Genomic DNA, 15,574 nt, shown 5'->3' with positions numbered 1-15,574 from the left:
CTTGGCAGTCCAAATGATACTGCCACTTACCGCAGAGACAGAATACAGCCTTCATGGCGGACAGCAACTGATAATCTTATTCTCCATGAATCTGTCTAATCCCCTTTTAAAGCTATCCAAGCTGGTAGCCATCGCTACTTCTTGAGGGAGTGAATTCCATAGTTTAACTAAGTGCCATGTGGAGAACTACTTAATATGTGGAGTTGCAATAATAAATCAAGAAGTCATTTTTTTGCGTAAGAGATGCCTAAAGCAAGGAAACAGAGAGGCCCAGAACCAATAACAAAACACACACACGTGTGCTCTCGTTGTTTTAGTTATTATCTGCACTTTCCAAGATAAGGACCTAAAATACATTCAGCAGTAAGCCATTCCTCTTTCTAGAACTTTGCAGCAAGTTTGTTTGTTAAAGAAAAATATTTAAATCACATGCTGGCATTATCTCAGCTTATGTTGAATCTTGCTAGCTTTACAAAAGCCCGTATTTATAAAAGCCTGAGGAGATCTGTAGCATAAGTTTGCTTCAGAACTCTGTCCAGTATACAGATTAACTCCACCAGAATGCCTGACACACTCACTTCTGCATGTTTTGCGGTCACGGTTCAGAGTGTATCCAGCTCGACATCTGCAAGTATACCCGTCTTCCGTGTTAACACATTCATGTTCACAGCCATGTTTTCCCAAAGCACAGACATTTATTCCTGTGGGAGGGAAAGGAAAACATGTAATGTAACAATGCTGGAACATAATTGTTTAAAAATTATACTTAAGAGCCATCATGTAAAACCATTAAAAAACCTCACCTTCCAGCTTGGTGCTAGACACCAGAAGCAAAATAAAGAGTTCACCAGGACTGTTTTGCATATGCAAGTGACAGTATCAGGAGGACAAGACCTTTCAAAATATTTGATTTTTGCAGAGAATATCTGTGCGCATTGCACTTGATATGGTTTGTTTATGTAGTTCTTGGCTGATTTTAGCAGGTCCAGCAGTGGCTTAACACACCCAGTAGAACACCTGCTGAAACCCAATGATGCCATTGGTGAAGACATTGCCTACTGGGGCCTCCACTGCACCCACCATCTTATTTTCCCCTAAATGCAATGCTCCACAAAAATTCATTTTTGACATGGTGCATTGTGGGGGGAAGGTGACAAACCATGGTTTGCCAAAAACAAACAAACATGGGGGCTGCCATGCTTGTTTGTTCTACTCGTAAAGTGCAGGAATAATTTGAACTGCATTTCATTTTGGGAAAACTAAGACGGGATCTGCATCTTTAACTGCTGGCAGTAGTGGGTGGTGTGATGGGGCTACGGTGCTCATCAGACCTCCCATCTGTAGTGCTGCTGTTGCTGCTTACAGGCAAGGCAGCAGTAAGGAAGGCATGGTACAAACACACACATGGGAGTGCCAGATAGGCTCCACCACACCAACCTCTCCCTTCCCCCTCTACCTCTCAGTAAACAGCAGTAGCAATGTTGCTGACTGGAGGTCAGGTGAGTGCTGCCTTCTCTCCAAGACGTATGCTGCTGGCTCTTGGGGTTCCATTTGACTGCCTCCTACCAAGAGCTTACCATTCAACCCTAGATGCAATTCTGCCTCTTAGGGTGGTTTCATCAGTTTCTTTGTGTAAGTGTTGTTCTCCAAAATGCATAGCTCTGGCTGTTTCTGGGAATATAGTCAAATAAACTTTGCCCTATTGTAATATATAAACATAAGGTTAAAAAGGTGACATGCAAAACCCTCCATGCAAACCAGCCACCAAAAGTTAGTGCAACTTCTAAGTTTCATACTGGGTTTTAAAGAGGCTTGTTGTTGTTGTTGTTGTTGTTGTTTAGTTGTTTAGTCGTGTCCGACTCTTCGTGACCCCATGGATCAGAGCACGCCAGGCACTCCTGTCTTCCACTGCCTCCCGCAGTTTGGTCAGACTCATGTTGGTAGCTTCGAGAACACTGTCCAACCATCTCGTCCTCTGTCGTCCCCTTCTCCTTGTGCCCTCAATCTTTCCCAACATCAGGGTCTTTTCCAGGGAGTCTTCTCTTCTCATGAGGTGGCCAAAGTATTGGAGCCTCAGCTTTAGGATATGTCCTTCCAGTGAGCACTCAGGGCTGATTTCTTTAAGGATGGATATGTTTGATCTTCTTGCAGTCCATGGGACTCTCAAGAGTCTCCTCCAGCACCATAATTCAAAAGCATCAATTCTTCGGCGATCAGCCTTCTTTAAAGAGGCTTAGGGATGGTCTTTTGGTAGAATGCCATTGAACCGGAGTTCCACCAAGGAGGCTTCTTAATGCACATGTGCTGCTTTAAGTTGGCACAGAGATATTTCTATGTGCGTGGGGGATTGGTTGGTTGATTTTAGGCATTATAATGAGGACATATGGAGGAGGTGATTTTTAAAGGCATGTTCAAAAGTTACACCTCAAAACGGCAAAAAGGAACTTAAAAAAAGCTGTGATGGCGATGTTGAGAAGTAAAAACAGATGAACTTACTATACATTTTAGGACAACATACTTTTGCACGTTCTCTTATCTGGATTGAGAGTAAACCCCTGCTGGCATCGGCAGTAATAGGATTCATCTGTATTGACACACTCCTGCTGGCAGCCATGATTTTGCACTGCACAGTAGTCTGGTCCTGGAGATTGGGAGGGAGGGGGAAAATTATTATTGTTTAAGTAACAGGAGTAGTACACAAAGTAAGCAGACTGTAATCAAAAATAAAGGCTTCAGCCAGAGATGTGACTATAAGAAGAGCATTAGTTTTTCACAGAAAATGGAAGAAAATCTTTATAAATCTGGGGACAGAAGCAAACCGCAGGCCCGTCTGACACTCCCAAAGCTGCATCTACACCATGTTGAGGTCAGTGCTGCTTTGCTTTGCCCTGCCCTCTCAATAACTGGCAGCAACATGAGGTGTTAGGAGGTCCAGAAAGTGATACAACCTCACCCATGCAACCCTGCCAGCCACTAATGGGAACAGAATACATCTAATTTGTCTTGTTGGACCCATAACCCCAACATTCCGCAGATGAAAATAGGGACCTTCTAGTCTACATCAGTATCACTGCCAGGAGGGGCTTTATTCATTTTTTTTTTTGCACGTTAATATTTTTATTAAAGTTTCCCATGATGCAGACAACCCCTCCCTGAAGCCCAGCTAGCTCCAATGCCCACCCATGACTCCCATAATCTCCTTGCTCTTGCTACCCCTTAAACGCCAGCCCCCCACAGACCGGCCTGCACCCCACCAGCTACACCCTTTCCCACGACCTTCAGGGCCTGCTCCTGCCCAGGGTCTCCTCCAGCCTGTATTGCTTTCCCCTCAAAATAAAATGGCCAGGTTAAGCCAAATTTGATAGTCGCATGTCATCTGGCCCTAAGGTATACTCTGAATGTTTGCAAAACAAAACAAAACAGAAATAGAAGTAGACCTTATAGCACAATCCCATACATGCCTCCTCAGAAGTAAGTTTCATGGGGCTTACTTCTAAGTGCTTCAGGGCTGGAACTTTAGTGACTTAGTGGTGCTTCACATATTATATTTTTAAGGCACATACCAGTATGTAAAATATTTCAAATGTACTGTATTCTAAAACTGTACTGTGTTCATGCAACAAACACATGCTTTCTGCTACCTGTATCATATAGGCACATGTACTAAAGAGTGTTGTTAATGTACATTATGGCAGTACTTCATCTAGGCCAGTTTCACCTACTAGGAATGGCCCTTCAAGAATATCTGCAACCTGAGATCCTTTTCATTGGAGATGCCATGGTATAGCCAGGAACTCCTGCATGCAAAACAGATGGTGGTCTGCCATGGAACTGTGGCACTTCCCCTTACAACAGATTTTATGCACCTGTGTGCTACTATCTGAAAGAACTAAGCATAGATGTGGAAAACTTACGCCTGCAGGTTTTTTTATCCGGATTGAGAATGAACCCTTTGCGGCATTGACAGTAGTAGGAGTCTTCAGTATTAATGCATTCATGTTGACAGCCTTGGTTATTCAAAGCACAGTAATTTACAACTGAAAAACAAACAAGAACAACAAGCTCACTTGGGGACAGAACTTGCCTAATGAATGTTTGCAACGCTGGCAGTGGGCAGGTAGCCCATCTAGGAGATGGAAAACTCTGATCCTAAACCTCCGTGGCCTTGCGGGATATCTTCCGGAGAAGAAAACCCTACACAAATCTGGAGTGGAGTCCCTAAGATGACTGGATGGTGCCTTGTATACTTCCTGCTGGCAATCTTGCAGCTAAGCTGCTGACCAAGGTATAACTCTGCTTTGTTTTGGACCACATCAGCAAGGCCAAAGGGAGTGTGTGTCTTGTCATCTGGGCAACCCAGGACCTCCATACACACTGCCCAGGCTTGCGCCCTTAGGAAGTCAGTTTGGTGTTGCTAACGCAGCAGCATGACTTCATCCCTGGAGGCTCACTCCCTTGTCTCTCAAGACAGACGGATGCCAACATAACAATTTATCAACTAAGGCCCTTAGTCAGGTGCTGCTGAAAGAAGTGGACAATGTGTGTGTGGTTCTCCATCTAGATACAATTTGGGCTGCAGCGACACGAAGAGCATAGCACATGTTTAAACTGACCTTCCCATCACATTGTTACTATACAGCTGAGATGAACTTCATTCTGAGGCATGATCTTCCATACCTTGTGTTCATGGGAAAGGGAAGTGAAGTGTCCTGGGGAAGAATTCCATCATCCTTTGAAGATGTTGGAATTTTCCTGTGCAAGTCAGCTGTGGGTTGGTAAGAGGCCAGTGATAACTTAAACCACAGGTAAGGAACATGTTTAGCCTGAGAGCCACATTCCAATCTGGGTAAACTTCAGAGGGCCGCATGTCTGTGGAGGGCAGGGTCACAGGCAAAGGGGGGGGGGAAAGCAACAAATGTGAATTTCACCTTTCTACAGTAGGCTACATTCTACACACACACCCCTCTCTACCCGCCATCCCTTTTCATTTTTTCATTTCACTTTTAATTTGTATACCGCCTTTCTATATTATTATACACAAGGTGGTTTACAAGCTGAAGAAACAACAAAATAGACAGCAAAGATCACACACCTCATAACAATCTCATCCAATACCAGAAAAAGTCACAATAACTTTAAAATAAACAACTTATGTCAAATAAAGCAATATTCAACAATGCATTAGAATATAATAGTAAACAGTAAAATTAAATAGCAAATAATAATTAAACAGTTCACTTATCAATTACATTTTTGTACTAAACTATAATTAGTAAAAATAACAGCAAGTCACAATGCATTAAATACCACAAAACCACGTAAAAGGATCAAATTGAGAAACAAGGACACACAACTTATAAAATTGTTTTAAATATATATATATATATATATATCCCCAAGTTCCTCTTCTCTCTTCCCAGCTGCTTTTGCAGTTCTCAAAGACATGGTCTAGGGAAGGCTCCTAAGGTTGGAGCAAGGCAGGTGGAAAAACCCACTGCCCGATGAACAGGAGCAGACAAGACAGAGGCAAGAGTCCAAGGACACATTGCAGCCAGGCAAAGACATTCAGGGGGGGGGTTAGCAGAGCCAGTGAGGGGTATGGTTTAGGGAGAGGGTAGACGGCCTGCAGAGAGTTCTGAGGGCCAGATGGGGAGACCTGGAAGGTTGCATTTGGCCCCCTGATCTGAGATTCCCTATTTGGTTTAAGCATGCCATACATCTGGACTGCAGAGTTTGGAGGAATGGAAGTAACGTTCACAATCCTTGAAATTAAAGCTGCCTTCATGGATCCTCAGGAGAGACAAAGCACATGGGTGTAGAAATGGTGCTGTACTCAGTCTGACACATTCGAAACTCTGTGCTAGCTGTTCTAATAGAGCTTTGAGCAATGGTGCTCAACAGCAATCTGTTCTCTTTCTCGACTATCACAGTGCAGCCAAAATAAACTTGACTCTGACTGCTCGAGGTTAAACACGAAAGTTTCCTTTGTCATCGCCTAGAAAAATTTACAGTTTCGAAGAAGCCTAGGGCGTTACTTAAAATGTGGTGAGTACGGAACAATATTCAGGAACTGGATCCTTTGGGCAGCAGTGATTTGGTTAGAACTAGTCTCCCTCTTCCAGTGCTATTTTTCCAGAAGAAGAAAAAGGCGCTGGAACTCACCATGAACACCTCACTCGTTCTCTTAGAATGACAATGAAGCCCACCTGAGAAGTGCTAGAACTGAGTTCCAGTGAGTTCAGGCTGAAAAAAAAGCTGTGCTCTCTCCATACAACACATTGTAACTCAGGACTCCACATTGGCAGGATATCAATGAAACAAACTAATTGACCCAGGCATGCCATTTTGGGTAGATGCTCTGTGTTGTACCCAACATGGAGCGTCTACCAAAAATGGCATCCCAGGATCAATTTGTTTGTTTCACTGATATCCTGCCTTTCCTCCAAGGAGCGAAAGGCATGAGAGACTGTGACTGGCCCAGGGTCCCCCACTGAGTTTCATATCTGAGCAGGGATTTGAACCCAGGTCTAGTCTATACTATACACTGTACCATACTGATTCTCCTTCTCTCCTGTAGAACTAGTTTATTGTGTTGTGATATCAATTCATTGTGAATTTTCCAATTCCCACCGGGGGCAGCTAATTATGTGGATAAATGGTAAAAAAATATATGATGTCACACCTTTAAACCTTTAAAATACTACAGAGCGCCCTGGCCCCACCTGACCAGCAGCACCTCCTCCTCCAGCGGAGGAAGCAGCGACGTCTCCCGTGGGGAGGGGCAGGCAGCTCAGGGGCTTGAGAGCAGAGACTCTGGGGATGTTGGAAAGACCCTGCTCCCCTCTCGCTCAGCCGTTGCCCCAAGTGCGCAGAGGGGTGAAACGCAAGGAGGGGAGGTGGAGATTTCGGATACTGAAACTCTTATGTTGGGGTCACAGCTGGAAGGGGCCACTCCTGGATTCTGCGAGTGACTGATACAGACATGAACTTGTAGCTCTGCACTGCAAATAGTACGCACAATAAACCTACTAAGAGACTGGTCAGTCTTGCCTGGTAACTCGCGAACAACTACCCCACGGACCTTATCATGTAAACCCTCATAGCTCACCATGACTTGTTTACTTTATTATCCCAATCTTCCTCCAAGAAGCTGAAAGATGCATGCATGCTATTCTCCGTCCCCTATCTCCCCTTACAACAACCTTATAAATTAGGCAACTTAGCCTCAGGGCCTCCCATTGAGCTTCACACTGAGCTATCTGAACTTGGGCCTTCCCAGCCAGCCCTCTAGCCATTACACCATACTGGGCTTTGACAGCAAGAAGCATTGTTGTAGTCATTTTGGTAATTCATATTCTCTAAATATAAACAGAACGTAATATTTATCTACAAAGCACTAGGCAAGATGCCAAAACTAAACTCATTTGTGAAAGTGGATGTGAAATGGTTTAAGCTTACCCTGAAAATATTAAACATTGTATATCTGTCATTGTGCAAACACTCATTACCCCAAATTTCTGCTTATTAGAATATATTTGTGCCCTTATCAGATGCCTTCTATTTGCCTAAATGTAAACCTGTTAATCAAACCCTCTTTCAGAACGTTCTAAATTGTTTGGAATGCTCTGCAGATTTTGGATAGATAAAGCTGAACTGTATTTATCTCTGTGGAGCTTGTGTCAGTTTTTAAAGAATTATTCTAAACAAAGGATAAACATAATCAAATCACAAAGTGGTTTCTTAGATCATTTGGACTAATAAAAAGAACTAAGTTTCCATTTTTGCCCTAGAAATAATGTCATGTTTCATATAAATTGTACCAAGTACGGCATTCCCAACAGTGCCAACTAAGCCATTATGAACTAGCTGCTAGATCCTGTTATATTTCTTTTTTACGTTCCAAAATCCTATTACTTTAAAAAAATGTTTTAATGTCCATTTGTTTGGATTAATGCATTCTCCCCAAATCCCACAACTATAACTCTGCTGTAATTTAGGCAACCTAGGGAAAACAGAACAAAAAGCAGCTGATAATATTCTTTCACATTATGGAAGTTTCTGCTTTGCTGACTTAAAGAAATTGGGCAGAATCCAAGCAATTTAGACTTTCCGTCATGTAGGATGTGTAACCACTTTCCTGGCAAACACCTTCCTTGTTCCAGGCCGAAGACAGTCATATGGAACATTTCTTGAAAATTAAAGCAATAATCAGCTTTCCCTTAAAAATCTCAGGCGCAATTTTTCAGCAGCCTCGTGAGACAAAATTATAGTACAGTCGTACCTCGTGTTGCGTTCGCTGTGGGTTGCGAACGGCGCAGGTTATGAACGCGGCAAACCCGGAAGTGTTTACTAGGTCGCGCATGTGCAGAAGCGCAATATCGCCACTCGGGTTGCGGACTTTTCGGGGTGCGAAACAGCACCCCAGAACGCATCGTGTCCACAACCCGAGGTACCACTGTAACAGCAATCTACTCTAACCACAGTACATTTCAGGGTATAATTTACTTATTTATACTAATGAAGTCCCAATCAATGGGAAAACATATATTACAAAGTTATTTCTAAACTACAAAAGTAGTCAGTGACTAGTGCCTTTGTCGAATAGATGAGTAATGGGGTTGGATCCCTTACTCAGAGTAGACCCATTGAAATTCATGGATATTAGTTGTGTCCATTAATTTCAGTGGGTCTGCTCTGAGCAGGACTAGCATTGGCTACAACCAGCATTCAGCTTCCTGAGGAAAACAGTTTCTTTCTATCCACTTTCTTGACATCATGCATGCATGATGTTATAAATCTCTATCATGTCCCCTTTTGCTTGCCTTTTTTCTAAACTGAAAAGTCCCAATTATTACACACATCATCATCATCATCATATTATTATTATTATTATTATTATTATTATTATTATTATTATTTGTACCCTGCCCATCTGACTAGGTTGCCCCAGCCACTCTGGGCAGCTTCCAGCATATACAAAAACATAATAAATCTTTTACAGCTCTACAATATCCACTTTGAAATGAGGCAATATGAATTGTAAACATACTAAACTTACAGGACAGCATATAGACCAACGATTTATAACATTTATCTGAATAGCATTTATAGGAATATCTAGCAATGAAGAGCATTTAAGATTTTATTAGACCAAATTCTATCAGTGTAAAGTAGGCAAAACTTTCCATTAGACTTTTTTAAAAAAATAAAATAAAATGGCAGTTTGGTTCTTCTTATACTTTACATGTGAATTTGCTTTATACTGTATATTCTGGCGTATAAGACTACTTTTTAATCCAGGAAAATATTCTCAAAAGTCGGGGGTCGTCTTATACGCCAGGTGGAGAATCTGCGGTCGAGTATATATCAAACTCTATATTTTAATTGGAAAAGTTGGGGGTCGTCTTATATGCCCAGTCGTCCTATACACCGGAAAATGTGGTATCTAATTCCCAGCAAGGTAGTTGACAGACATATATCTTAAGTCACTTCAGGTAGTCTGCTGTATTGCAGGAGAGAGAATATATGCATAGATTGTTGTTGTTACTAGGGATATTGGCCACTGGTGTGGAAAAAAACTGACTACAATTCTCCCATCTGTTTTTTGTTGTTGTTGTTCCTTTCTCCTGAAAACATGTTTATCTGCTTCTGATTACTACTTTTGTTAAATATTTCACATTGTTTGAAAGCCAGAAGGGTGTGGGGGTACTGAACATATTGCCTTCTATGGTCTGGTTCCAATCATATATACATTGCAATGGATTCCAACAAAGAGTTGCAAGAAAGAAATTGTAGTATCTTGATGAGGGTCAGACATCTCTAATATTAACAGTGAAGGGCACACAATTTTATCTGGTGAGTGTTAATGTACACACACAAAACACCATATGCAACATCTTTTGTGTGTTCTCACATACACATATGTGCTGTGTTACAGTATTACTTCAGTTCTGCCAAAACATCAGTTCTTGATGTTTAAACTGTTTTAGTTTTTTCTGTCCTATAGATTCAATTATTAAGCGTAGAATTCAGAATGGCTGGGCTCTGATTCAACTGTAATTTACTCTTTATTACTGGGGTAAAGTTGAGATGTTCAGACAACATGACTATTCTAGGTTTTTGAAACTAATAGTATCTGGCACATATAATCTACTCTTCAGAAAAGTAGTAGTAATTCATTTGGTACATATAATCCACTCTTGAGAAAGAAAGCACATTTGTCTTCTGCAAAACTTGGGGTTCCCCTGAGCCTGCTGACCCCTCTCCCTTGTGCTCAGGTGGTAAAGGTTTAGCTACTTAAGCAACAACACTCATGCCTGACCACTGGAAATGTAAGGAAACAGTATTCCCATGAGCCACTGAAAATTGTATCTTAAAAGTTCAAGGTGTAGAAAAACAGGACCACAATCTTAAGCACTGTTAGATGATAATTAAATCTAAGTAAATATGGCTAGGGTAAGGGCATTCATTTTTTTTAAAAAAAATAATATGATTTTTCAGCACACAATTGGAATTAAGTCCCACTTTGCTCATTTAGATTTACTCATATGGAAGGTACATAGGACTTCAGCCTAAGCTGCCTATAGCTGCACATACTGTATTATAGAGTTCCTCCAAGCTAAATGTAGAAAAGCCACACCTCTGTAGAATTAGGTCAAGAGGAAGGGAAAATAAATAACATGAATATGAGAATAGACATGTTTTGAGCAGTAAGAAGAGGACTCATCATTCCATAAGCCACTAATAACATCCTGCTAAATTATCCAATGAGCCTGGAATATATTTAAGTCTGAGCAGAGAAGCTTATACCTTGGTTGAAATTGCATGGAAATGCTTTTTAAGAAATCCTTGTGTCCCTGAAGTGCCAGAAGCTGCCAGGGCTAGAACTGGGTTCCATTCTCTGTGTAGCTGCCATTTGGAACAAATTCCTCCTAGTGAAATGTTCACAGGCTCTGGATGATTCCCCCCCGCCCAAGTTGGCCATTGGGCCCTCCTGGATAGGAAAGGCTATAAAAGTCTCCCTATCAGTCTCTTTAGTCTGTTTCAGCTTCTGGCTGACCTGAGAGCTGCCCATAGCTCAGCCCTAGCTTAAAGAAAAAGAAAAGTATGATGGCACTTAAGCTAGATATTTGGGCTATGAGAACTCTCTAGGGGAAACAAAATAGAAAATTCTTTCCAGTAGCACCTTAGAGACCAACTGAGTTTGTTCTTGGTATGAGCTTTCGTGTGCATGCACACTTCTTCCTTTCTCTAGGGGAAAGGAATTGCACAGTTACAGAAGAATTAGTGTGTGTAAGTGCCCCTGGAGAAATTAACAAATACTATACAAAAGAAGATGGCTTTGATTTTTAGGGATCTCAGTAGGACATAGGACAGGAGGTATTCAAACAAATGAAAATACTTAAATAAACAAAAAGAGAACATAGTGCATGTAAATGGAAATGCATCCGATTTATATATAATAAGTTTATGTATTCAGCAATCAGAAAGTAAAGTATTCATTAGAACAAAGAATAACCCATTCCTCATGCAAAGTAGTAACATAAAACAGCTGTTATTTGAAAAGCAATAAGTTTTATGGGTTTCAGAGTGAAGTTTGCTAGAGAGAATGTACAGCTGTGGGAAACTGTTTTGCTTACAAAGTATTGGGGTGTGACTGTGTTTATGGGCCTAAGAAAACTTGAACATATGATGGAATCAGTATGCTTTCGCATATTTTTTTAAGCAAGCTTTTAAAAACTGGAGCCTGAGAAAGACAGTTGTTTAGCATCAATGAACACTCTTTAATGAAATGTGGAGGTGTTCCCTTCCAGCACCAGAAAAGGGAAGTCCACAATGTGGGAAACAGCAGATCAATCATAACATTAGGAACAACTCACATAGCTACCACAAAGAGCTTGTGCCCTTAAACTTATTAGTTTGTTGTTGTGCCTGAGAATTTCCCTGCCATTGCTGGAGTTCTCCTGCCTAGAGAAATTTCTACAGTGGCACCACATGAATTCTTCCTTCCCTTCATCCTATTCCCACATTAGCTCTGTAAGATTTTATCTTACGGCTTCCCAGCCAGCAGAACCTTCCATTCCCCACAAGCAATGGAACGTGTGAGCTGACAGCTTATGGGTCTCAGCCACCCTGTCATCCTTGATACTCCAAACCGAATATAGGAGACTAGAGACTAGAGAGGTTGATCTGCCTGCAGTCATAGGCAACCTTCTTCATGGGAATGAAAGTGACCAATGGAAGCCTGTGGCAGGCCCATGCAGGTGAGGGGGCAGCCAGGTACACTTCTCCGGGCCTCGGAGGGCTATACTGGTTGGGGCTCCCCACCAGGGAGCAGCTGGTTTTGTTTGTGTTTATAACTTTATTCTAACAAAACTCCCGCTCTGGGACTCAGACAAGCTCTGCACGAGTCAACCCTGTGGTAATATGGGAACCTACTCTGATATTCTTTTGGATATGATATCGAGCGACAGAACCATTTGGCCACAATAAGGAAATTTTGTCCATGGTATCATTATTTTCCACCTAGTCATTTTGACACTTTGGCACCCTGTTAGCAAAATTTAACAATTCCAAAATACAGACGCGCTTTCACTTTCGCAAGATTGAATATACTGCCTTCAGCTGTACTTGAGGGTCCATTTCAAAAATATCCACTGGGAAAACGGTTATGTCCACGTGGATGGAGATGGCAGTATTGAGTCAGTAGCTCATGTGCTTCTGGCTTGCAATCTTTATAAAGATTTGAGGAGTGAGGTTATTACCCCTCTATTATTGACCATGCCTGGTTGCTCAACCATTGATACTGTGTCCTTTCTTTTAGCAGATCGAGATGATAAGGTGGCAGCAAAAACAGCAAGGTTTTTAGCGGGGCAATTAGAATAAGATCTATTATTTGATTATTGATGTAAACCTCCAAAATGTATTTCGTATAGTTAAGTTTTTACCTCTATCTTCAGTACATTTTATTTTATTTTATTGCTATGGCTAGTGGCTGATGCAGATAAAGATTATTCTGTTTCTGATTCTTTCAGGTTACTCTTATCAAAGGGTAGGACCCAAACAACTATAAATCTAGTTCCATGTGCCCCAGAGACTTTGATTTTGTGCTTTTTGACCACCATCCACATAGCAAATTACTTTTGAAACTGAGTGGACTTTCATATGGCCTAGGGTGATCTTCAGTTCATAGAGAGAAAGTAAAAAATCCCACCCAAAACCTTTGGCTGTGCCCAATTTACCCTTTGGATACCAGCCATTACTATTTAACTGGTTAATGGGAAGGTTTTCAGGAGCTAAGAGATATCCAAGACAGTTATGGCAATAAAAGCAGCCTCTTTTTCCTTACTTTCTTTTTTTAGTATAAGAGCAATAGGAAGCAGATACATACTGAAGCATTTCTTTCCATCTTCCTCAAGTTCATAACCATCATAACATTGGCAAACATAGGATCCGGGTGTATTCACGCATATCTGTTCGCAATCATGCTTTTCAACTTCGCATAGGTCCTGGGCTGCAAAATATAAAAATGACACCACAATCTTAGAAAGAACTGGGACTGCAGTCTGTGCCTACAGCCTAGAAACTAAATGTCCACAATCAGTACTACTTAAGTGATTTAAAGTCACCCTTGCTTATTCAGATTGTTTTTCCTACCTCAAGAATTTGTGACCAGGGAGATTTGGACATATTTAAAGATAAATGTGAGAAAGGTATTAAAATAAGCAAGTCATGTTTAACATAAGCTCATGATATACAGTACAAACAACTTCATGAAAAACCATTCTAAAACAAAGTGTCAAAACTGATATGTGATACTGATATTTTAAAAACCTAGACATAATTTTGAAAATATAGATTAAATATTTGGTGAAAGAAGCAACTGCTTACTTATACAATCTGTGCTCATTGTGACAAATACACACATGCTTTCCCAGAGAATGGCATGCTTACTTTTTCCCCAGCCAAGACTTATTATAGGTTTGTTTTCTGCACGAACAAACTGGATACGCTATACCTATCTCTTCAAAGTTCCCTCTATGCCTGACACATTTTGTTTCCTTTCAGAAAGGAAATCTTAATTGCCCAAATGTGAGAATAAACAAAACATTATTTAAATGGTGTAGCTATTTAGAAACCAACAACACAAACAAAATAACAGTAGTAAAACTAAGGATAGCCATGTTAGTCTGTTGCATAAAAAAACAATGGGGCTGTGGGGCTGTATCACTGCTGCTTGCCAGGATGGGGGGGGGGCACACAAACACACCAGCAGAGCCAGTCTGATGCTTTCCCTGGTGTGCCTGAGCCACTCCAACTTCACTGCCATCCTCTTTCAGCCACTGTCCTAGTAAGCAGCAAAAAACCCCTGAAATATACTCGGAGTCAAGTGTGAATTTCATGCTCTTTATTCAGCTCATAGTAGCAAGAAATGAGTCTTTCCCCAAAACGTCTGCTAGATATACATTATTTACACAATGGGCCCCACGTGATTGGCTAATTCTGGGCTACTCCTGTAGGCCAATCAGGTTGCGGATTCACTTCCTCCAAGAGCCTGATTGGCTGCTCTTGCAGGCCAATCAGGTCGCTGATTCACTTCCACCTGGAGCTGGATTGGGTGGCTCCTGCGGACCAATCAGACTGCTGCATTCTGGATCCTATTGTTCTAGGATTCAGCTCAGTATATAACACCCCCACTGCCGAGAGGCTGGTTTCCATGGCAGTGACCCCACTGACTGCTCCTGATCTTGACACTAAAAATAAAATTAACTCTCATCTGTTTGATGAACCAATTCTGTTTAGTGAGCAGAATGGTTTTAATCGATTTTAAGAAGCCTTCCAAAATCCTCCTTTTCTTTCTTTCTTTCTTTCAAACTCTCTTAAAAAATAGGAAGGGATAAGTTGTTGCAGGCTGCTCTGTGTGGGGAATTCCAGACTTGTGGTATCAATAATTTAAAGTACTTCCTTTGATTCAGTAGTAGAAGAAGAAGAGTTTGGATTTGATATCCCGCTTTTCACTACCCGAAGGAGTCTCAAAGCAGCTAACATTCTCCTTTCCCTTCCTCCCCCACAACAAACACTCTGTGAGGTGAGTGGGGCTGAGAGACTTCAGAGAAGTGTGACTAGCCCAAGGTCACCCAGCAGCTGCATGTGGAGGAGCGGAGATGCGAACCCGGTTCCCCAGATTACGAGTCTACCGCTCTTAACCACTACACCACACTGGCTCTCCACACAGTCTCTAATACATGTAGACTTCGGCTTTTCCTGCTACAGGCATCCACACTCAACATCTGGATACTGGGTGTAGGAAAGCCTTCTAACATAGGGGCACATTTCCTGTACGCATAGGTCAATGCTGATTAAATTAATGGGTCACATATATGTATAAACTGGTTGTGGAACTGCAGCCAGCGAGTGAAATACACAAACCTGAACTACTGGTGAGAGCCTTGTCATTTACTTTAATGAGATGTGAATTATAGCTAGTGACTTTGAGAGATTAGAAAGGGTAAGTGATTTTGAGGATGTTAAATTTAGTGTGGAAGTTAACTGAAAGCCGATGCTAGTGTTTAGT

General features: G+C 41.5%; 1 protein-coding gene across 3 annotated transcripts in view; it reads right to left on the bottom strand.

Moving 5' to 3' along the window:
• MATN2 (matrilin 2) overlaps positions 1–15,574 on the bottom strand; it is a 48,735-nt gene that overhangs the window by 20,888 nt on the left and 12,273 nt on the right. For 2 of the 3 annotated variants that reach the window (XM_033155627.1, XM_033155625.1), the window contains exons 5-8: positions 13,391–13,513; positions 3,915–4,037; positions 2,519–2,641; positions 579–701 (exon numbers count right to left, since the gene is read on the bottom strand). In XM_033155627.1, coding sequence (XP_033011518.1) covers positions 579–701; positions 2,519–2,641; positions 3,915–4,037; positions 13,391–13,513 — 492 coding nt within the window. The remainder of the gene's footprint in view (positions 1–578; positions 702–2,518; positions 2,642–3,914; positions 4,038–13,390; positions 13,514–15,574) is intronic. The other variant, XM_033155626.1, reaches the window with a different exon arrangement.

Source organism: Lacerta agilis, chromosome 7 (assembly GCF_009819535.1).
Source record: "Lacerta agilis isolate rLacAgi1 chromosome 7, rLacAgi1.pri, whole genome shotgun sequence".
NCBI lineage: Eukaryota > Metazoa > Chordata > Lepidosauria > Squamata > Lacertidae > Lacerta > Lacerta agilis.
This window is presented reverse-complemented; position numbering and strand designations above follow the sequence as displayed.